The sequence below is a fragment of the Euprymna scolopes genome, chromosome 11 (assembly GCF_053919585.1).
Source record: "Euprymna scolopes isolate OS-2025 chromosome 11, ASM5391958v1, whole genome shotgun sequence".
In the NCBI taxonomy this organism is placed as follows: Eukaryota; Metazoa; Mollusca; class Cephalopoda; order Sepiida; family Sepiolidae; genus Euprymna; species Euprymna scolopes.
Window position 1 is genome coordinate 148,964,413 of NC_136492.1, and position 24,520 is coordinate 148,988,932.

Genomic DNA, 24,520 nt, shown 5'->3' on the forward strand with positions numbered 1-24,520 from the left:
GCCAGTTCTTGTGAATCATTACACTATGTTCTTCAGAACTAAAATGTAATTCGCTTTAATTTCTTTCAGAAAATAATTTATCTGATTACTAATATATAAAATGGATAAAATAAATGTCTAACTCTACAACAAGTTTAATAATCATAAATATTACAGCATTATTTCATTTATTATTTATATATTATAATTAGATTATGCTGTAATAAAAGGGGCATTCCAAACGTAATGCCTCCTATTTTTTATTCAATCCGAATAGATCAGAGATGATTGCAAATTGCATTGTTATGATGAATGAACTTATGTCTTCATGATCTGAAAGTTTCATCTTTCTGTTACAGATATTGACAGTGTGAGACCCTAAGAAATACACCCTACCAAAGCCTCACTGTCACAGCTGGTGAATTTCAAAAATGCAATCTGGACTTGAGGACACTTTATAAAAACGATATGCAATAAAATTCTAAAGTTTTAAACTTGGAAAAATGCCACAGAAACGTATGGAATGCTTCAGAATGCTTTTGGGTCAGCTTATATTAATTGAGGATCAGATTTTGAGTGGCATAAGAGATTCAAGGAAGGCAAGGGGTCTGTGAGGGATGAGTAGAGAAGAATGAGGAAGTCAGAACACCGGAGTTGATTGGCCAAATAAAGAATTTTATGGATAAGGACAGTAGTGTGTCTATAGAAACAATAAGTTAACAGTTTGATGTCAGTGTGGGAACTGTACCCACAATTATTCACAAGGAACTGAAGATGTGGAAGATTTGCGTGAAGTTTGTCCCAAGGGTGCTCAGAGAAGGTCAGAAAGAAAGCTGTTTGCATGACAGCAGCGAGATGGTCGAGCTGATCAATTCAGATCCCACAGTTTTTGATGCTCTGGTTGCGATGAAAGCTGGGTCTATTGCTATAACTCAGAAACCAAGAGATAGTTTCCAGTGGAAGCATGCTGGCGCTCCAAGAACAAAGAAGACCAGACAATTCAAATCCACCTAGAAACTTATGATGGTCCCTTTTTTTGACAGCACTGGCATGATGTACATGCACTGGGGTTCCACTGGACACACAATCAACAAAGAATACTATGTTGAGGTTTAGGGAGTTTAGGAAGAGATTCTGTTGAAAGAGGCCAGCACTCTTCAAATTGGGTCAGTTGCATTTCCACCAGGGCAATGCATCAGTCCACAACTCCGTTCTTCTCACAGACTATTTGACCAAGATTAAGACAGTTCCTCGCCCTCTTTATAATCCACACCTTGCTCCCTATGACCTTTGCTTATTTATTAGTTTTTATTATTAAGCCAAAGGAAAACCTTAGAGACTGTCGTTATGAGATAATTGAGATGAAAGAAGTTGTGATGAGGGGCATTGCACGCGAACACAAGAGGATTTTCATGGAGTCTTCCAGTTTTGTTGGAACGGTACAAGTGCATTGCAGCCGGAGGAGATTACTTCAAAAGGGACCAGAGTTTTATGTGTTTACTATTAATAAAAGTGTCCATACGAAAAAAATCTGGAAATTTATTTCAGGTGCCTCGTATTTCTTAAAAAAATACAATAAATTCTATATTTTCTTTACAATTATCCTAAAAGTTTAAACTAAATTAGAAATTTATTTTCATTTTTAAAGGTTTAAGTTTTTATATTTTTAATAATTTCAATTTATTTTTTAAAGGTTTGAGATTTTTTATTTATAATAATTTCAGTTTTTCTCACAAAAAAAGTATGATTACATTTCTATATTTATAAAAATCAATATAACTTATTGTGCATATGCATGTGAGTGTGTGTTTCTCGCCTCTGCGTGACCAACACATTTTTTATTAATAAACTTATTTAAAATTTACTTTATTTCCGACATAAAATCTAACAGATCGCACTTCGATTTCATTCACCATATTCTATTGTAAAAAATTGAAGAAATGAATTACTTGATGACCTTTGGAATTTTGAAAAGTGTTTGGATCCCTTTAAAATTTCCAATTAAAAAGATCTTTTGGTTTTAGCATTGTAAGAAAATATTCATGTATTTAAATCTTTAAAGTTTTAGAACCTATTTGCATGCAAGCATATTAAAAATAATAGAGAATAAAAGAACATTAACATAACTTTATAATTGAAATATTCATTTCAAGCTTAAGTTTAACATTCACAAAATTACGCTTCTGATTCTTTTAAAATATTTGTCTGCACTGGATACTTTATGTCTTATATTTCATAAACAACAAACAATTTTTATCACGCAAAAAAAAAAAAAAATCCACTTTTAGAATGCTGACCATCAAAACAAAAACACGGATTTGGTTTTAAAATGCTTTTTTCAATATTATATAGTCATATTTTAGGACGAACAGCGTGTATGCATAAACAGTTCCGTTGTTATCGTTGTTTACAATTCTGACATTCTTCAACAATCTTCGGAAATTAAATCAGGATCCTGTTTTAACTTATATTCACAAACGAATGTCTTCTGTTTAACAGAGTCCATGAATAAAAAATTGAACATGTTGGGGTTTAGTTCATGAAAAATAAAGCGCTTACAATTTTTATGTACATTTTTATTTTAGCAAACAAAATCATCATTGTCATTTTTGCAATGTTTTTTTTTTTTTTACAGTGATCACCACTTATCAAGGCCCGGAAGCCACTCAGGGATAAGGGTTATTGCAAGTACATTACGTTAGTGTGGAGATTTGATGAAGTGTTTACTTAAGGGGGCGGTTCATTAGGAATTTGTTAACGTTGGACTTGAAGACATCCAAGTTGTAGTCCGGTGGGTAGCAGGCAGACGGAAGAGAGTTCCACAGGCGTGCAGTTCTAAGAAAGAAGCTTTGTTCATGGAATCTGCGTTTTGATTTAGGCACAGATATAGAGTGGGGGAAATTTTTCACAGTGGATTCAGCTAGACGGGTGTTTTTCGTGAAAGATTGGCGAGGGGGGAGCAGAGATTGGAGTTCAGACGAGCACCTGCCATGGAAATAACGATAAAACAAGGATAGGCTCGCAACGTCTCTTCTGTGGGAGAGAGATTGCAGGGTAGAGAAAAGGGCATCCCCCACTAAGCCACGAAGTCTATTTTGTACTCTGTCAAGGCAGGAAAGGCTGTTTTTAGCAGCTCCTGCCCAGATATGGCAACAGTATTCCATCCTTGGACGTACTTGGCTTTTATATAGATAGAGAATTGCATCAGTAGTGAGATATCTTCTGGAGCGGTTTAAATATTTGTAGCGAGTATGGAACAAAAAAAATACGGTTTCTATTAAAGAAAATCTCACCTTTTACAAGTCAGTATGAAATTCCTATATTTATTATATTTGCCTGATTTGTTTTTGTAAATTTATATTTCGTCCAGCCATTTTTCAAATTTCTGTGTGCATAAGTCTGCATATCTTTTAAAGTCCAATGGAAACGTAACACCATCTTGTAGATAATATTTCAATTCAATGATCGAATTCGCAATTAGTTCTGCTGTGAAATAAACTCCGTTCTTCTGCACTAGATTTCTTTAGTGTCAGAACTTGCAAAGAATTGCATGAAGATAATTCCAATACTTTATTCTGTTGAGTCGTTCTTGTTGTAATTTTTGATTTCCCACAAAAAAGAAAGCGATTCATAGCAACAACTCGTCTAGGTACAACAATAGAAAATACCCCTTCTCTCTCTCCCCCCCCTCTCTCTGTATCAATAATCAAATGGAAATTTGTGTACAAGGTTTCTTTCTAGAACATCTCATCTGTGAAACAAATTATCATAAAGCTGGTTCTCAGCAGACGTCTTCAAATCTAATATAAACAAATACTTGTTGAGTCGTCATCTTGTCCATCAAGTTCTCTCAATTAATCTTGGATCAACTCCACTCACTGTTTCTTGTGGCGATGATCAGAGTCCAACTTAAAATCTGTTTAACCGTTATCCTCGTCGCTTGTTGGCCTTGAAAAGCAATGGTTCATGAATACGAAATACGTCAAGTTTGAAACATATTCTCATGAACTTCATATAAACATAAGTTTTTTTAAAGAAAACACCCTTCAATATATTTTTCAAAATATCATCACTTGTCGTTTTATATTTTCGAGAAAAACAATAAAAATTTACTCTGAAAAAAAAAAAAATTCCAAAAATAAACCATAAAAATGTTGGAATTTTATTACTTTTTAAATAAATTCGACATTCATATGTCAACCACAAAATAAAAAAAAGACGGTGAAGATATTTAAAGCCACAGATATTCTAGTCTCTTTAATTCTCATATATATATATATATATATATATATATATATAGTAAAATGATAACGATTTTTCTCTCGAATTATGCACAGAATGAATTACTGAATTATAAATTATTTTGGTTTCCACAGAAACAGGTATATAAGAATTGCTTAAACGCATACACGTGTATTAATTTCTACCTCGCACTCTTTTATTTTATTTGCCAAATCTTTTCATCAAATTAAAAAAGACCGTCATAAGACAAGTTAAGCTTGGCTTTCCTTTCTTTGTGATTGAATGTGTCTTTGTGGAAAAGATTAACACCTGCATTTAAGTGAACACAGCAATATCATGCTGATTGTGGTTCCCAATTTCATGTGAAGACAGGAATATTTAGAATTGGGTGGGGAGGGGGGGTTCTGAATTAATCCTGACTTATTGCAAAACACTATAAACAGAAAATCAAAATGAAGCACAATTTAACCATTAAATGCAATACAAAAATGTATCAGCGTGTATGTATTAATGTACTGGGCCCTTATAACGTTTTATTTTTGGCCGACCATGGTTTCTTTTTTTTTCTGTAGCTCTCCATAGAACAAGGGCCTTGGCATGTGGTATTCTTCCATGCAGAAAACATGACTTTCCTACTGCAGTCTGGCCCTGATGAGCTTTTGATGATCTGTGCTTAGTCCAGGACCTCAACATTAGTAATGCAGTCCTGCCAATAAACTTTTGGTGCCCTTACTATTTCATCCTGCGCCACCAAAACACAGATCAGTTGCCAGAATGAAACGTCTTCTTCAACCACGATGAACTATTCACACTAATATACACCATTCGTCAAAAATGATGGAAAAAATTATCCTCAAGTAGTGTTCACACTAATATTCATATACATTCGTAGTAATTTCAATTTTTATGCTTAAATAATAATAATTATTTTTATTATTATTTTTTTTTTCCTCTTCTTCTCATGTCACCAAGGAAAAAAACTATCATTAAACTTTATTTTAGAGTAGAGGATTTTTTTCAAATTTATTTCAAGCAGCGGAAATTGTCTGACTTGTTATTTGTTTTTCTCGTTCTCTCTTTCACCATTTGAAATGGTTTCGTCATTTGAAATGGTTTCACCATTTGAAATGGTTTCGTCATTTGAAATGGTTTCACCATTTGAAATGGTTTCACCATTTGAAATGGTTTCGTCATTTGAAATGGTTTCGTCATTTGAAATGGTTTCACCATTTGAAATGGTTTCGGCATTTGAAATGGTTTCGTCATTTGAAATGGTTTCGGCGTTTTAAATGGTTTCGTCGTTTTAAATGGTTTCGTCATTTGAAATGGTTTCGTCATTTGAAATGGTTTCACCATTTGAAATGGTTTCGTCGTTTTAAATGGTTTCGTCGTTTTAAATGGTTTCGTCATTTGAAATGGTTTCGTCATTTGAAATGGTTTCGCCATTTGAAATGGTTTCGTCATTTGAAATGGTTTCGTCATTTGAAATGGTTTCGCCATTTGAAATGGTTTCACCATTTGAAATGGTTTCGTCATTTGAAATGGTTTCACCATTTGAAATGGTTTCGTCGTTTTAAATGGTTTCGTCGTTTTAAATGGTTTCGTCGTTTTAAATGGTTTTGTCATTTGAAATGGTTTCACCATTTGAAATGGTTTCGTCGTTTTAAATGGTTTCGTCGTTTTAAATGGTTTCGTCATTTGAAATGGTTTTGTCATTTGAAATGGTTTCACCATTTGAAATGGTTTCGTCATTTGAAATGGTTTTGTCGTTTTAAATGGTTTCGTCGTTTTAAATGGTTTCGTCGTTTTAAATGGTTTCGTCATTTGAAATGGTTTTGTCATTTGAAATGGTTTCGTCATTTGAAATGGTTTCACCATTTGAAATGGTTTCGTCGTTTTAAATGGTTTCGTCGTTTTAAATGGTTTCGTCATTTGAAATGGTTTCACCATTTGAAATGGTTTCGCCATTTGAAATGGTTTCGTCATTTAAAATGGTTTCATCATTTGAAATGGTTTCACCATTTCAAATGGTTTCGTCCTGAGACTAAAAAGCAAAACATGATTTCCACATACTTTTGTTTGATGGTACATACTATTATAGATATATTATTTTTATTTACATAAAAATGTACAAATGAATATGCATCGTTTTTAGTCATATTCACTTCAAACAAAACGAATTGTAACTAATACGTAAGGATCTGCCGTGAATTAATCGTTCTGTGTAGGGAGTTGAACAACAAGATATCGGTTCACATCACACTTAAATGTCTACATGTTAGTACAGTCACGAAAGTAGAATATATGGAGGGAATTCTAAAGTCTAGCAGTTTGAGGGAAGAAAATGTCAAAGAAGAATCTTCGGCATTGGAGGACCTCAACATTGATGGTGTTGAATTTTTCTGATTGTCAGGTTTATATAAAAACATGCCAATAAATTTACCATGAAGTGAAGGATAGTTTGCTTTTCTTATCTTCCTTTAAGTGAAGACCTTGTTTAATGTTTTTGAACCTCTTTCTTTTTCACTATTTTTCATCTCAATGCATTAATATTATGCGATCATCTTAGTAAAAGTAGATTATCTTCTCCTTATCTCAACAATGGTTGCTTTCGTCTCCTCAATAACTTATCCACAATGTTTCTTCCATCAAATACATTCTCTCTTATTTGCCAGTGTCTAGTTTTTATAATTTTAGCATGAGTTATTTATAAGTACAATTTTCATTTTTACTTTATGTAAAATTATAAGTAGCAGCGCTGAACTACGGATACTCATCTGAGGGTATCTTGTCTCTAGACAAAGAATTCTGTTTTTACTAAACACTTACCACTTACCAAGGCCAAAATCTGCTCAAGGATAAGGGATAAAGAGATGTACGGGTTGTCAGTTTCATGATGAAAAATATTATGAGAGGATTGGAAATGATTAATGAAATGAACAGCGTTTGATTACTCATGACAATTATTTGTTGACATTGATTTTGAAAACGAGCATGCTGTAGTCTGCAGGGAAACAGTCTCGTGCTAATGTGCTCTACAAATGGAAAGTTTTCAATTTTTTGAATTACAAAAAATAGGAGGCTTTACTTCTGGAACGATCATCGTAAATTGAAGGATGTGATCATTTTTCTTTCCCTGTTGAATTGATTTTTGAAAAGAAACTCTGTTCATGGAAATTTCGTTTAATGCTCGATACACGGTTGGAGATTAGAACTCAGTCGATTATCTTCCATGCAATTAACAATAGGGAAGAAGAATATTAATGTCACATCTGTAAGAAAATCGTTGTATGAAACAGTAGCGATCATTACCCACTAGATTGCGAAGTTGATTTTGCCAAAAAAAGAAAGATTACTCTGCATTAAGAGACCCAAGGAGTTTACAATGCAAGCAACGAACCCAGTCGAAAATGCTTGTTTGTACAATTGGATTAATTAATATTAGGAATATTGCTCGTGTACATTGATTTAGTCTAAGTCAGCTTTCAGTAATGAAGAAGAAACCTAGCAATTAATACGGTATAACCATTCAGATACTAAGAAGAATAACAGGCTGCTTCAGTCTTGGACAGACTAAGGATACCCACGAAGGGTTTCCCGTGCGTGAAATTTATGTGGCAGGAGGTGTGCAACCACACCTCACCTCTCCTGAGACGACATTGTTAAATACGAGTGGCAAGTGAAGTACCGGACGACTGGAAATAAATGCTGAGATAAGCGGAGAGCACATACAGCACCTAGAATTCCCAAATGGTCACCCATCTGATACTAACCAGGCTCAACGTTGCTTAGCTTCAGTGATCTGATGAGAACCAGTGTGTCAACGCGATTATGCCGTATACTAAGAAGAATATACAACAAAATATTCTAACATGTAGTGGTATGCCTGTGAGGATAGCCCCCAACCGCAAAGGTGTTACTGGATAATCTGATCGACCCGTTTCAATAATAATGAACTTCCCCAGAGACAATAACGTTACATCTAAGCCTCAAGGCAGCAATTTATGGCAGTTATAGCACTATGTTGCTTCTGTAACTTTTGTTAATACATTGGTTTTTTTTATGCTGTGTTTGTCTAGATTAATACTGGCCTACAAATAAAAGGATTTCAGTGGTGTGCTTAGAAAGCAATGGCATCAGCGTGATTAACTCCCAAACAAAATTGATAGCTGGTTGCTTGGTTTGATTAAGTGGCATAAGGCATGTTTGGAGTTGAATTAGTTGCAACTAGAATTTTAGTCTCTTGATATTTGAGATGCGAAAGAGGTTAAAAGAAAAGGCATTCAATTAGTTGAGATGAATTTATTATAATGTAATTTTATACGGCATTAACAGAATATTATTTCTCTGAACAGAATAGTTTTCATCCACTCCTTATAAAAAATCAAATCATAATGTCACTAAACCTTATGGCTAGAATCCTTATTCCAATTTTAATTAAAATCCTCTATATGACCCTGATTCTAGTAAATGTCTAAAATTGTACTCTAAAGTTTAAGAATCTTAAGAAGAAATTTAAATTCAGAGAATCTTGCTTAATTTATAAATCAAATTCAACATAAATCTGAAAGATTTAAATTTTCAGATAGAAAATGTCTAGAATGATTTGTTTATGCTAAATTAATAGTTGATTATGCTTAAAGTTGTGCTCGTTTTTGTACTAAATACTAATCCTATTAATCCCTATTTACATCTGCGAATCGGACGGATATCCTAATACTTAGTTCGCTGCACTTTATAATAAAAACGGTCTTTGCAAATTTTAACCAGATCAGAATAGTAATTTCTGAGAGAAAGTGAAAGTAAATGTGGTATTGTGGTAACATCCATTCTATGCACAGCCAGGGATTTATTTGGATTAGTTACCAGAATACCACATTTACTTTCACTTTTTCTCAGAAATTACTTATTCGCTTAGTAAGTAACAGGGGCCAGAAAGCATGTCACTAACCGGGTGACCTAAGTGAACAAAGAAAGAAAGAGAAGGATAAGAAAACTACCGAGAAGAGAGATGGAGAGGGGGAAAAATGACATTTTGGTACAGACACTCTGCCGAGCCGCCGAGCTGGACGGACGTGGAAAATTCCCATCCCGACAAACGAGAGAAGGGAGAACGAACCGACGTCGTCAAAATATAGAATGTCGACTCTAGAACACGAGGACTAAAAAGACATACAACGAAGAATAACTGAAACAAAAAGAGATAATGTCGATCATAAAATGACGAGGAAATGGCGAACTTTACAAATATGTTTTCGAATCATGGACTAACGAAGAGACAGATATTAAAGACATTTATTTTAACCAACCACCTGAAACAAAAAGAGAAAAAAGTAAAAACTGTGAGTCCCCTCTCATTGCATACTGCTCTCTCGTAAATTAAGGTGCTGAGTTCATTTTGCCATTGTTTTGTTTGTAGTGATGTATTTTTTTGTATCGATATATTTCTCGTCGGAATTTTCAAATAGTAGATTAGGATACCCCTTCCACATAATCGTAATTTGTTTTTTTTAATTTTATTTAATCTCACCCCACCCCCCGCCGTAGTTTAATTTTTATATAAAATTAACTTTGAAACGTTATCACTGGTGTTTGCCTTCGTTACTTTCACGCGTTGTTCGTTCGTCTAAAGAGTCTCCCAATTCTTTCTGTTTCAGCAAGATATTTCGAACCCAGAGGGAACTTTGTTTCATTGTTTATTTGTATTTCATAAATGTCTTTTTATTATTTTTTTTTTGTTCACATTCGTAATAATATATAAAATATGAATGGAAATTCTGAGTTCAATTATATAAGAATTGCAACAAATTTTATTGTTTAACAAAGGAATAAAAATAATTTTTTATGTTTTTCTCCCCATAATCCATGAATTTTCAAGGAATGGCTTATCTCATCGGAGGAAATATTGTTAGCAAAATAGATGTGCATATTTACAAATTTTGCTTATTAGCACATAAATTGAAAATTAAAATTGAAGTTGTAGTGTAAAAATAATATGCAATATATATATATATATATATATATATATATATATATATATATATATATATATATAAAAGTGAACATGTGTGTGTGTGTGAGTACATTTCCCTACGCAATAACTCTGTCAATTTTCAGTCTACAGACTTGAAATTTGATATACAGGGTACTGAGATTTGGGAAAATCTTTGTGATCGGTTTTGGGCCAGAAATTTAGCTGTTAAGAGGTCAAAGTTTAACGATTTGGCTTTTAAGAACTCTACCAAACTCCGACAATTTTGGGTCTAAGCACGTGAAATTTCAGTTATAGCTTCCTTGGACATGGATCTAACTTAATAATTTGAGTCCAAAACAATAAATGTTAAGGGGTCATAATAGGGGTCAAATTTTTAAGAAAATGACCGTTTTTTTTTTTTTTTTTTTTTTTTTTTTTGCTGAACATACACATCCAAACACCCGGGCAAGGCCGAGCTGAAATGCTAGTATATATATATATATATATATATATATATAGCATTTCAGCTATATATATATATATATATAGCATTTCAGCTATATATATATATTGCATATTATTTTTACACTACAACTTCAATTTTAATATATATATATACTAGCATTTCAGCCCGGCGTTGCGCGGGTGTTTGGATGTGTATGTTGAGCAAAAAAAAAAAAAAGTGGTAGTAGGAAGGCAGGCTCGAACCTGTACCGCAAAGGAGGGAAAGAACGGGGTAAAACCTAACGTTTATGTTGTTACGACCACCGCCAAACCGGAAGCGATATTTTTTAAAATTAAGGCTAGACAATCTAAAGGAGAGGATAACTTCCAAAAATATCGGCGAAAAAAGTGCCCGCCGCTGTAGAAAAGTGCCTAGTTGAAGGGGAAGATATTAATGTTTTTAGCCAATTTTTCCATATTTGTCGTATGAAAGGTCGAACTTTAAAACGATACTGATCTTGGTAAAATCCGTCGCCTCTATTGAAAGTTTAAGGCAGACATGCAAACAGACATACATACATACATTTATATATTGGTAACTAAAAATTTTCGACCAAAACTGATGAAAAAGCTTGCCCTATCTCTGAATACCCTTTATGTAAAATTTGAAATATTTAGACCAGAAATTGTCTGAGTAATTTGGAAGAGACCACAGAGGTCAATTTTTTTAAACTTTGATCCCTATTATGATCTCTTAAAATTTATTGTTTTGGGCTCAAATCAAGTTATTAAGTTAGATCCATGTCCAAGGAACCTATATCTAAAATTTCAAGTGCGTAGACCCAAAATTGTCGGAGGAGGTCTCAAAGGTCAAATCGTTGAACTTTGACCCCTTAATCGCCAAATTTCTGGCCAAAAACCGATCACATCGATTTTCCCAAATCTCAGTACCCTGTATATCAAATTTCTAGTCTGTAGACTAAAAATTGACAGAATTATTGCATAGGGAAATGTACACAGACACACACACACACAGACACGTTCACTTTTATAGATATATAGATATATATATGCACCCCCCCACTCTTTATCTAATTGCTTCTTGTTTTTAACTCAATAGTCAGACAATGGTTTCGCTTGCACAGGTTGAAATAATTCCATGGTGAAATAAAATTAATTTTTTTTGACAAAATAATAAGCAATTTCCTTGGTCTTTTTATAGAAATCTAAAATTTGAATGTAAAAGAAAAGTTACGAATATTTTTGGAAAATTGAAAAAGTTTTTTCACTAATTTTCTATAATATATGAAACTGCATGCATTAAATTATTTGACAACGATTTGAAATGTCTAATGATCGATGTGTTTATCGATTATCATCACAATATCTAATAAAAATGTTTGCAATGTTGTAAATTTAGTAGGGAATTATTTTTGGGAGAATATTCTTTTTCTTTTCCTGCCATTTTAAATACAGAGGCTAATGAAAATATGTCAGATGAATTTTTTTTTTCAGTCAGAGAAAATGTTAATTCTCACATATCTTTAAAAGATGATGATTCGTAAACAATGTATTCATTAAAATTGATTGACATTACATTAACAAGAGAATTTTCATTACACTTCAAAAGAAAAGTAACACATTTTTTATAAAGCTCATTCCAGTACTGATTAACCTATTTTGTTTGTTTTAAGAGATTATTTTTTATTATGTTGTCACCTTGAAATAATTAAGCCTGTTAATAAAAAGAAATGGCGATAAATTATGCTCTTTTATATATAATTAAGCACTCTGGTCATTTCTCTTATACAAAAACAGAACATAATTAAAGAATAGAATACGTATTGAAAAATATATTTGAATGTCTAACTTTGTCGTTGATGCTAGAGTCATTATACAGTTAGTCTCTATTTTAATACAATTTTTATGTTTTCCAACATGGCAGCCACGAACCCGCAAAGGATACCTACTCTGTAGTTTTTCTAAAATTACCAATTTCGAAATTTCCCAGTAGAAGTAATGCAGGAATATTTTTGTACAAATATTCCAACATATTATCTGACAAAATACGACCATTTAACTGAAGTCTCTTTCAGTGAAGAAATCAAGAAAATATAACAGATTAACATGCCGTTAATGTACATATGTACGACGCGTATTATTTGTTTATGTGTGAAAATATAATCTGAGTTTAATAATAATTTTTAGAATGGTGAATGGTTATAAAACAGTGCTTCAAAAATAACAAACCACAATATTCTCAAAAAAATGAACCTACACGACCCCTTGTGCGTTTCAGAGGAGGAGGGGATGGAAATCGCCGGCCTTAGTAAGATTGATGATGTAGACTTGTATAACATCGATACAAACAAATATAGATACTTGCAAAAGTAATACTATTCTTAAATGAACCATTTTTTTTTAAATAATGTTATTTATGGGTCTAATTTAATAGAAATTCCAAAAGAGATAATTAAGAACTGAACAGAAATCGAACCTATGCCTATGAAAACAGGGTGAACTACTGACAAAACAATAGCTCTTATCGACAATAACTGTGGATTGATTGAAAAATGAATAAAATATAATAAAAAAATGAATAAAATATAATTAAAAAAATTAATAAAATATAATAAAAAATGAATAAAATATAATAAAAAAATGAATAAAATATAATAAAAAAATGACTAAAATATAATAAAAAAATGACTAAAATATAATAAAAAATGAATAAAATATAATAAAAAATAAATAAAATATAATAAAAAATGAATAAAATATAATAAATAAATGAATAAAATATAATAAAAAAATGAATAAAATATAATAAAAAAATGAATAAAATATAAAAAAAATGAATAAAATATAATAAAAAAATGAATAAAATATAATAAAAAAAATGAATAAAATATAATAAAAAAATGAATAAAATATAATAAAAAAATGAATAAAATATAATCAAAAATGAATAAAATATAATAAAAAAATAAATAAAATATAATAAAAAATGAATAAAATATAATAAAAAAATGAATAAAATATAATAAAAAAATGAATAAAATATAATAAAAAAATGACTAAAATATAATAAAAAAATGACTAAAATATAATAAAAAAATGAATAAAATATAATAAAAAATGAATAAAATATAATAAAAAAATGAATAAAATATAATTTAAAAAATGAATAAAATATAATAAAAAAATGAATAAAATATAATTAAAAAAATGAATAAAATATAATTAAAAAAATGAATAAAATATAATAAAAAAATGAATAAAATATAATTTAAAAAATGAATAAAATATAATTTAAAAAATGAATAAAATATAATAAAAAAATGAATAAAATATAATAAAATAATTAATAAAATATAATAAAAAAATGAATAAAATATAATAAAAAATGAATAAAATATAATAAAAAATGAATAAAATATAATAAAAAAATGAATAAAATATAATAAAAAATGATTAAAATATAATAAAAAATGAATAAAATATAATAAAAAAAAATGAATAAAATATAATAAAAAAAATGAATAAAATATAATAAAAAAAAAAAATAAAATATAATAATAAAAATGAATAAAATATAATTTAAAAAATGAATAAAATATAATTTAAAAAATGAATAAAATATAATAAAAAAAATGAATAAAATATAATAAAAAAATGAATAAAATATAATAAAAAAATGAATAACATATAATTTAAAAAATGAATAAAATATAATAAAAAAATGAATAAAATATAATAAAAAAAATGAATAAAATATAATAAAAAAATGAATAAAATATAATTAAAAAAATGAATAAAATATAATAAAAAAAATGAATAAAATATAATAAAAAAATGAATAAAATATAATTAAAAAAATGAATAAAATATAATAAAAAAAATGAATAAAATATAATAAAAAAATGAATAAAATATAATAAAAAAATGAATAAAATATAATAAAAAAATGAATAAAATATAATAAAAAATGAATAAAATATAATTTAAAAAATGAATAAAATATAATAAAAAAAATGAATAAAATATAATTTAAAAAATGAATAAAATATAATAAAAAAAATGAATAAAATATAATAAAAAAAATGAATAAAATATAATAAAAAAATGAATAAAATATAATAAAAAATGAATAAAATATAATAAAAAAATGAATAAAATATAATAAAAAAATGAATAAAATATAATAAAAAATGAATAAAATATAATAAAAAAAATGAATAAAATATAATAAAAAATGAATAAAATATAATAAAAAAATGAATAAAATATAATAAAAAAATGAATAAAATATAATAAAAAATGAATAAAATATAATTTAAAAAATGAATAAAATATAATAAAAAAAATTATTAAAATATAATTTAAAAAATGAATAAAATATAATAAAAAAAATGAATAAAATATAATAAAAAATGAATAAAATATAATACAAAAATGAATAAAATATAATAAAAAAATGCATAAAATATAATAAAAAATGAATAAAATATAATAAAAAAATGAATAAAATATAATAAAAAAATGAATAAAATATAATAAAAAAATGAATAAAATATAATAAAAAATGAATAAAATATAATAAAAAAATTAATAAAATATAATAAAAAATGAATAAAATATAATAAAAAAATGAATAAAATATAATAAATAATGAATAAAATATAATAAAAAAATGAATAAAATATAATAAAAAAATGAATAAAATATAATAAAAAAATGAATAAAATATAATAAAAAATGAATGAAATATAATAAAAAATGAATAAAATATAAAAAATGAATAAAATATAAAAAATGAATAAAATATAATAAAAAATGAATAAAATATAATAAAAAATGAATAAAATATAATAAAAAAAATGAATAAAATATAATAAAAAAAATGAATAAAATATAATAAAAAAATGAATAAAATATAATTAAAAAAATGAATAAAATATAATAAAGAAATGAATAAAATATAATTTAAAAAATGAATAAAATATAATAAAAAAATGAATAAAATATAATAAAAAAAATGAATAAAATATAATAAAAAAATGAATAAAATATAATTTAAAAAATGAATAAAATATAATTTAAAAAATGAATAAAATATAATAAAAAAATTAATAAAATATAATAAAAAAATTAATAAAATATAATAAAAAAATGAATAAAATATAATAAAAAATGAATAAAATATAATAAAAAATGAATAAAATATAATAAAAAAATGAATAAAATATAATAAAAAATGAATAAAATATAATAAAAAAATGAATAAAATATAATAAAAAATGAATAAAATATAATAAAAAAATGAATAAAATATAATAAAAAAATGAATAAAATATAATAAAAAATGAATAAAATATAATAAAAAAATGAATAAAATATAATAAAAAATGAATAAAATATAATAAAAAATGAATAAAATATAATTAAAAAAATGAATAAAATATAATAAAAAAATGAATAAAATATAATAAAAAAATGAATAAAATATAATAAAAAATGATAAAATATAATAAAAAAATGAATAAAATATAATAAAAAATGAATAGAATATAATTTAAAAAATGAATAAAATATAATAAAAAAAATGAATAAAATATAATAAAAAAATGAATAAAATATAATAAAAAAATGAATAAAATATAATTTAAAAAATGATTAAAATATAATAAAAAAAATGAATAAAATATAATTTAAAAAAAAGATAAAATATAATAAAAAAAATGAATAAAATATAATAAAAAAAATGAATAAAATATAATAAAAAAATGAATAAAATATAATAAAAAAAATGAATAAAATATAATAAAAAAAATGAATAAAATATAATAAAAAAATGAATAAAATATAATAAAAAAATGAATAAAATATAATAAAAAAATGAATAAAATATAATAAAAAATGAATAAAATATAATTTAAAAAATGAATAAAATATAATTAAAAAAATGATTAAAATATAATTTAAAAAATGAATAAAATATAATTTAAAAAATGAATAAAATATAATAAAAAAAATGAATAAAATATAATTTAAAAAATGAATAAAATATAATAAAAAAAATGAATAAAATATAATAAAAAATGAATAAAATATAATAAAAAAATAAATAAAATATAATAAAAAATGAGTAAAATATAATAAAAAAATGAATAAAATATAATAAAAAAATGAATAAAATATAATAAAAAAATGAATAAAATATAATAAAAAAATGAATAAAATATAATAAAAAAAATGAATAAAATATAATAAAAAAATGAATAAAATATAATAAAAAAATGAATAAAATACAATAAAAAATGAATAAAATATAATAAAAAAATGAATAAAATATAATTTAAAAAATGAATAAAATATAATAAAAAAATGAATAAAATATAATAAAAAAATGAATAAAATATAATTTAAAAAATGAATAAAATATAATTTAAAAAATGAATAAAATATAATTTAAAAAATGAATAAAATATAATAAAAAAAAATGAATAAAATATAATAAAAAAATGAATAAAATATAATAAAAAAATGAATAAAATATAATAAAAAAATGAATAAAATATTATTTAAAAAATGAATAAAATATAATAAAACATGAATAAAATATAATAAAAAAATGAATAAAATATAATAAAAAAATTAATAAAATATAATTTAAAAAATGAATAAAATATAATTTAAAAAATGAATAAAATATAATAAAAAAAATGAATAAAATATAATAAAAATGAATAAAATATAATAAAAAAAATGAATAACATATAATAAAAATAATGAATAAAATATAATAAAAAAATGAATAAAATATAATAAATAAATGAATAAAATATAATAAAAAATCAATAAAATATAATAAAAAAATGAATAAAATATAATAAAAAATGAATAAAATATAATTTAAAAAATGAATAAAATATAATAAAAAATGAATAAAATATAATAAAAAATGAATAAAATATAATAAAAAATGAATAAAATATAATTTAAAAAATGAATAAAATATAATAAAAAATAAATAAAATCTAATAAAAAAATGAATAAAATATAATAAAAAAATGAATAAAATATAATTTAAAAAATAAATAAAATATAATAAAAAATGAATAAAATATAATAAAAAAATGAATAAAATATAATAAAAAAATGAATAAAATATAATAAAAAAATGAATAAAATATAATAAAATATGAATAAAATATAATAAAATATGAATAAAATATAATAAAAAATGAATAAAATATAATTTAAAAAATGAATAAAATATAATAAAAAAATGAATAAAATATAATTAAAAAAATGAATAAAATATAATAAAAAAATGAATAAAATATAATAAAAAATGAATAAAATATAATAAAAAAAATGAATAAAATATAATAAAAAAATGAATAAAATATAATTAAAAAAATGAATAAAATATAATAAAAAAATGAATAAAATATAATAAAAAAAATGAATAAAATATAATAAAAAAATGAATAAAATATAATAAAAAATGAATAAAATATAATAAAAAAAATGAATAAAATATAATAAAAAAATGAATAAAATATAATTAAAAAAATGAATAAAATATAATAAAAAAATGAATAAAATATAATTTAAAAAATGAATAAAACATAATAAAAAAAATGAATAAAATATAATTAAAAAAATGAATAAAATATAATAAAAAAATGAATAAAATATAATTTAAAAAATGAATAAAATATAATTTAAAAAATGAATAAAATATAATAAAAAAATGAATAAAATATAATAAAAAAATTAATGAAATATAATAAAAAAATGAATAAAATATAATAAAAAATGAATAAAATATAATAAAAAATGAATAAAATATAATAAAAAAATGAATAAAATATAATAAAAAATGAATAAAATATAATAAAAAAATGAATAAAATATAATAAATAATGAATAAAATATAATAAAAAATGAATAAAATATAATAAAAAAATGAATAAAATATAATAAATAATGAATAAAATATAATAAAAAAATGAATAAAATATAATAAAAAAATGAATAAAATATAATAAAAAATGAATAAAATATAATAAAAAATGAATGAAATATAATAAAAAATGAATAAAATATAAAAAATGAATAAAATATAATAAAAAATGAATAAAATATAATAAAAAATGAATAAAATATAATAAAAAAAATGAATAAATTATAATAAAAAAATAAATAAAATATAATAAAAAAAATGAATAAAATATAATAAAAAAATGAATAAAATATAATAAAAAAATGAATAAAATATAATTTAAAAAATGAATAAAATATAATAAAAAAATTAATAAAATATAATAAAAAAATTAATAAAATATAATAAAAAAATGAATAAAATATAATAAAAAATGAATAAAATATAATAAAAAATGAATAAAATATAATAAAAAAATGAATAAAATATAATAAAAAATGAATAAAATATAATAAAAAAATGAATAAAATATAATAAAAAAATGAATAAAATATAAAAAATGAATAAAATATAATAAAAAAATGAATAAAATATAATAAAAAATGAATAAAATATAATAAAAAATGAATAAAATATAATAAAAAAAATGAATAAAATATAATAAAAAATGAATAAAATATAATAAAAAAATGAATAAAATATAATAAAAAAATGAATAAAATATAATAAAAAATGAATAAAATATAATAAATAATGAATAAAATATAATAAAAAATGAATAAAATATGATTTAAAAAATGAATAAAATATAATTTAAAAAATGAATAAAATATAATAAAAAAATGAATAAAATATAATGAAAAATGAATAAAATATAATAAAAAAAAATGAATAAAATATAATTTAAAAAATGAATAAAATATAATAAAAAAATGAATGAAATATAATAAAAAATGAATAAAATATAATAAAAAAATGAATAAAATATAATAAAAAAATGAATAAAATATAATAAAAAAATGAATAAAATATAATAAAAAAATGAATAAAATATAATAAAAAAAATGAATAAAATATAATAAAAAAACGAATAAAATATAATAAAAAAATGAATAAAATATAATAAAAAAATGAATAAAATATAATAAAAAATGAATAAAATATAATAAAAAAAATGAATAAAATATAATAAAAAATGAATAAAATATAATTTAAAAAATGAATAAAATATAATAGAAAAATGAATGAAATATAATAAAAAAATGAATAAAATATAATAAAAAAATGAATAAAATATAATAAAAAAATGAATAAAATATAATAAAAAAATGAATAAAATATAATAAAAAATGAATAAAATATAATTTAAAAAATGAATAAAGTATAATAAAAAAATGAATAAAATATAATTTAAAAAATGAATAAAATATAATAAAAAAAATGAATAAAATATAATTTAAAAAATGATTAAAATATAATAAAAAAATGAATAAAATATAATAAAAAATGAATAAAATATAATAAAAAAAATGAATAAAATATAATAAAAAATGAATAAAATATAATAAAAAAATGAATAAAATATAATAAAAAAAATTAATAAAATATAATAAAAAAATGAATAAAATATAATAAAAAAAATGAATAAAATATAATAAAAAATGAATAAAATATAATAAAAGATGAATAAAATATAATAAAAAAATGAATAAAATATAATAAAAAATGAATAAAATATAATAAAAAATGAATAAAATATAATAAAAAATGAATAAAATATAATAAAAAAATGAATAAAATATAATAAAAAAATGAATAAAATATAATAAAAAAATGAATAAAATATAATAAAAAAATGAATAAAATATAATAAAAAAATGAATAAAATATAATAAAAAAATGAATAAAATATAATAAAAAAATGAATAAAATATAATAAAAAAATGAATGAAATATAATAAAAAAATGAATGAAATATAATAAAAAATGAATAAAATATAATAAAAAAATGAATAAAATATAATAAAAAAATGAATGAAATATAATAAAAAATGAATAAAATATAATAAAAAATGAATAAAATATAATAAAAAAATGAATGAAATATAATAAAAAATGAATAAAATATAATAAAAAAATTAATAAAATATAATAAAAAAATGAATGAAATATAATAAAAAATGAATAAAATATAATAAAAAAATGAATAAAATATAATAAAAAAATGAATAAAATATAATAAAAAATGAATAAAATATAATAAAAAAATGAATAAAATATAATAAAAAAATGAATGAAATATAATAAAAAATGAATAAAATATAATAAAAAAATGAATAAAATATAATAAAAAATGAATAAAATATAATAAAAAATGAATAAAATATAATAAAAAAATGAATAAAATATAATAAAAAATGAATAAAATATAATAAAAAATGAATAAAATATAATAAAAAAATGAATAAAATATAATAAAAAAATGAATGAAATATAATAAAAAATGAATAAAATATAATAAAAAAATGAATAAAATATAATAAAAAAAAATGAATGAAATATAATAAAAAATGAATAAAATATAATAAAAAAATGAATGAAATATAATAAAAAATGAATAAAATATAATAAAAAAATGAATAAAATATAATAAAAAAATGAATAAAATATAATAAAAAAATGAATAAAATATAATAAAAAATGAATAAAATATAATAAAAAAATGAATGAAATATAATAAAAAAATGAATGAAATATAATAAAAAAATGAATGAAATATAATAAAAAAATGAATGAAATATAATAAAAAAATGAATAAAATATAATAAAAAAATGAATAAAATATAATAAAAAATGAATGAAATATAATAAAAAATTAATAAAATATAATAAAAAAATGAATGAAATATAATAAAAAATGAATAAAATATAATAAAAAAATGAATAAAATATAATAAAAAATGAATAAAATATAATAAAAAATGAATAAAATATAATAAAAAATAAATAAAATATAATAAAAAAATGAATGAAATATAATAAAAAATGAATAAAATATAATAAAAAAATGAATAAAATATAATAAAAAAATGAATAAAATATAAACCATTAACATGATTAACAAATGCATTTGTATTTTTTGACATGAAGTTTAATCACTTGTTCTATTTTAAATTCTCATCTTCTTTTTTTTTTTTTCTTACATTTCAAATGCATCTTGTTGAACTCTGGAATCAACATGAAATTTTGTGATACTAAGAATATATTAATTTTATTTAGAAAATTCTCACCTGGAACCGTAGAGATTCAGCGTCTCTATCAACTGCACCGAAGGGCGATCAAGGTTGAATTTTTTGGTCTTATAAATTCATGTTTATTATCTGATCTTCCAGGTGAGAATTGTCTGAAGATAGCGGTTTCAATTTTACCCAAACTCAGCCAGAGACTTACTTGGCCATAAACGTGGTGAGACGACAACAACTATGGATGGCAGTAAGGTGTATAAGGTGTTAACTTTAGTCAAAATCGCCTGTTCTTTCTTTCATCAAATTTTTTCGATTATTGATACTTACCGAAGACATTCTGATACAAAACCTATCAAAGAACACTGCCAAGCAGATAAAGCACATTTGTATGAAATTTTAAAAAATCGGCCCGCACACACGCGACTTTTATATAACAGTAGAGATTATTATCTCTACTATGATATAAAAGTCAGTTTGAGCATGCGAGTTTCTTCCTTATAGGTTCCGAAACGGCTAAGCCTGTGTTTTGCAAATTTCACAAAAAGCTAATTTGTATTTCTTGCAGTGTTCTTAGATATGTTTTGTACAGAAATTCACCCGATAAGTATCGAAAATGGAAAAAATCCAATTTAAAAAATAGTCTTTCTTCTGTTAAAGATAAAAGTAATTTTTACAGGGGAATATTTTATGTTACACCGGTGTAATGTAAAATATTCCCCTGTAAAATTTTTTTTTTTTATCTATAAGAGAAGAAATACTATTTTTAAGATCGTCAAGCTCAAATATCAGTTGTGGTGATATTGTAAACAAACACAGACGGAATTTGATGAACGACATTTTTATTATTATTATTATTATTATTATTATTATTATTATTATTATTTTAATTTTATTTATTATTATATATATTTTTTTTTTTTTTTTTTTTTTTTTTTTTCAAATTAGTCCACCGAGCAAATTATTCCTCAAAATATATAATATTCAATAGAGGATTGAATCTATAATAAACATACGCAATCTGCATAAATTAAAATATCATGTTTAAGCATATTGTACGGTCGGGTGTCCAGCTAGTTATTATTACTTATTATTATTACGTTTTCATGTTTCGTGTATGTTGCTGTTTTTATATTCCGGTTAAGACCAACATCCATTGATTGGAAGATAAAATGCTGATATTCCGTGGAAAACCTTTCTTTCATTGATAAAAGCTGAACATTTAACATCTAAAGGAAAATAATAACCTTTAATTTTGTCATCCGGCATTTCTTGAACAACAATTAGCAAGTCGTAATTAAAATTTTTTACATGCTGAGATGAATGTCATATGCATCTGTGCAGTTTACCGATAGATTAATCAAAATTCAACTTCAGTCAACATTTTTTTTTTCGGATTCCATTAACATTCAAATTGATGCCAACATGTCAATTTACTGGTTGACAAGAAAACTTTTTCTTGCAGTTGAAAATAAAAATCAACATATGAATGCCGTTCCGAAAGGAATGTGTCCTATGTTATGTTCTATCGGAATGGATCAGAGAGGATTGCAAATTGCATTGTTATGATGACAGAACTTATGCATTCATGACCTAATACTTTTATCTCTCTGTTCCCGATATTGACGGTGTGAGACTCTAAGAAACCAACTCCTGTCATGTAAGTGCGTCAGAAGCAGAGAAGCAAAGGTTTATTCAGGATGTTGGTGACTATGCAGAAAAATAAGTCCTGAAACACAATAGGTCGCTCGTTTTAATCGTATGACTCTCATCTTTGTAGCTCTTCAACTTTTTTGAGTAAAAAAATATGTTTTACTTCTGGAACAATCCTCGTCTATTCAATGATAGTTGCTTTTTTTTTTTTTTTTTTTTTTTTTTTGACTCACGTTCACCCCTAACAAGGCATATTGCCAGTTGCACGTAAGGGGCTACAATTTGGGACCTTGCTCAGGAAAGATTAATCAAGATGTTGGTTTACATTACATTTAAACTTCTGCATATCAATACAGTCAGGGAAGTAGATAGCAGGAAGGGTATACCTAAGTCTAGCTACTTGAGGGAAGAAACTATTAGAATAGAAAGCTTTCTCGTATTTAGGGACCTCAACAGTGAAGTGAGATTTTATTGCTAAATGGGTTTGTCAGGTATATGTACGTCAAGGGAGCACAAGTGCAATGAGTTCATCAGAGCACATTCCATTAAAATACTTGTAAAACAGCCACAGAGATGCAACATTGCAACGATGGGACGGGGGTTGGAGCTTAGTTGACAAAGTGGGACTTATTAGATTGAAGAGAGAGAAGCTAGCGATAGATGCACCAGCCCAGATGTAGCAACAATACTCCATGCATGGGCGAATAGTGGCCTTGTAGAGATACAGGATACTCTCAGGTGTGAGTAGTCTTCTAGCACGGTAGAGAGAACCTACCTTCTTTACAGCAGCCTTGGCAATGTCCTCAATATATTTGTTCCAGTTCATATTACCCGTGAATGTGAAGCTGAGGAGTTTGAAGGAAGAATTCTCGGGTAGGGTGTCATTTGTCATGGATATCAATGGTTGGAGGCGTCTTGTAATTGTTAAAGGGCAGCAGCTTAGTCTTACTAGCATTAAATGTTACCATCCATTTGTGGCTCCATCCCACTACGGTCTGGGGGTCATTTTCTAATGATTCTGCCACTGTCTTA

The 24,520-nt window shown here is 23.3% G+C and overlaps 2 protein-coding genes and 1 pseudogene across 3 annotated transcripts in view; 1 reads left to right on the forward strand and 2 right to left on the reverse strand.

Moving 5' to 3' along the window:
• Positions 1 to 24,520, forward strand: part of LOC145288109 (popeye domain-containing protein 1-B-like) — a 1,451,932-nt gene that overhangs the window by 916,601 nt on the left and 510,811 nt on the right. The window lies entirely within an intron of this gene.
• LOC145288223 (uncharacterized) overlaps positions 7,185 to 24,520 on the reverse strand; it is a 115,675-nt gene continuing 98,339 nt past the window's right edge. Inside the window, exon 2 of the mRNA XM_080136265.1 lies at positions 7,185 to 7,256. Within this exon, the coding sequence (XP_079992391.1) occupies positions 7,185 to 7,256 (72 nt within the window). The remainder of the gene's footprint in view (positions 7,257 to 24,520) is intronic.
• Positions 7,947 to 8,063, reverse strand: LOC145288495 (5S ribosomal RNA; annotated as a pseudogene).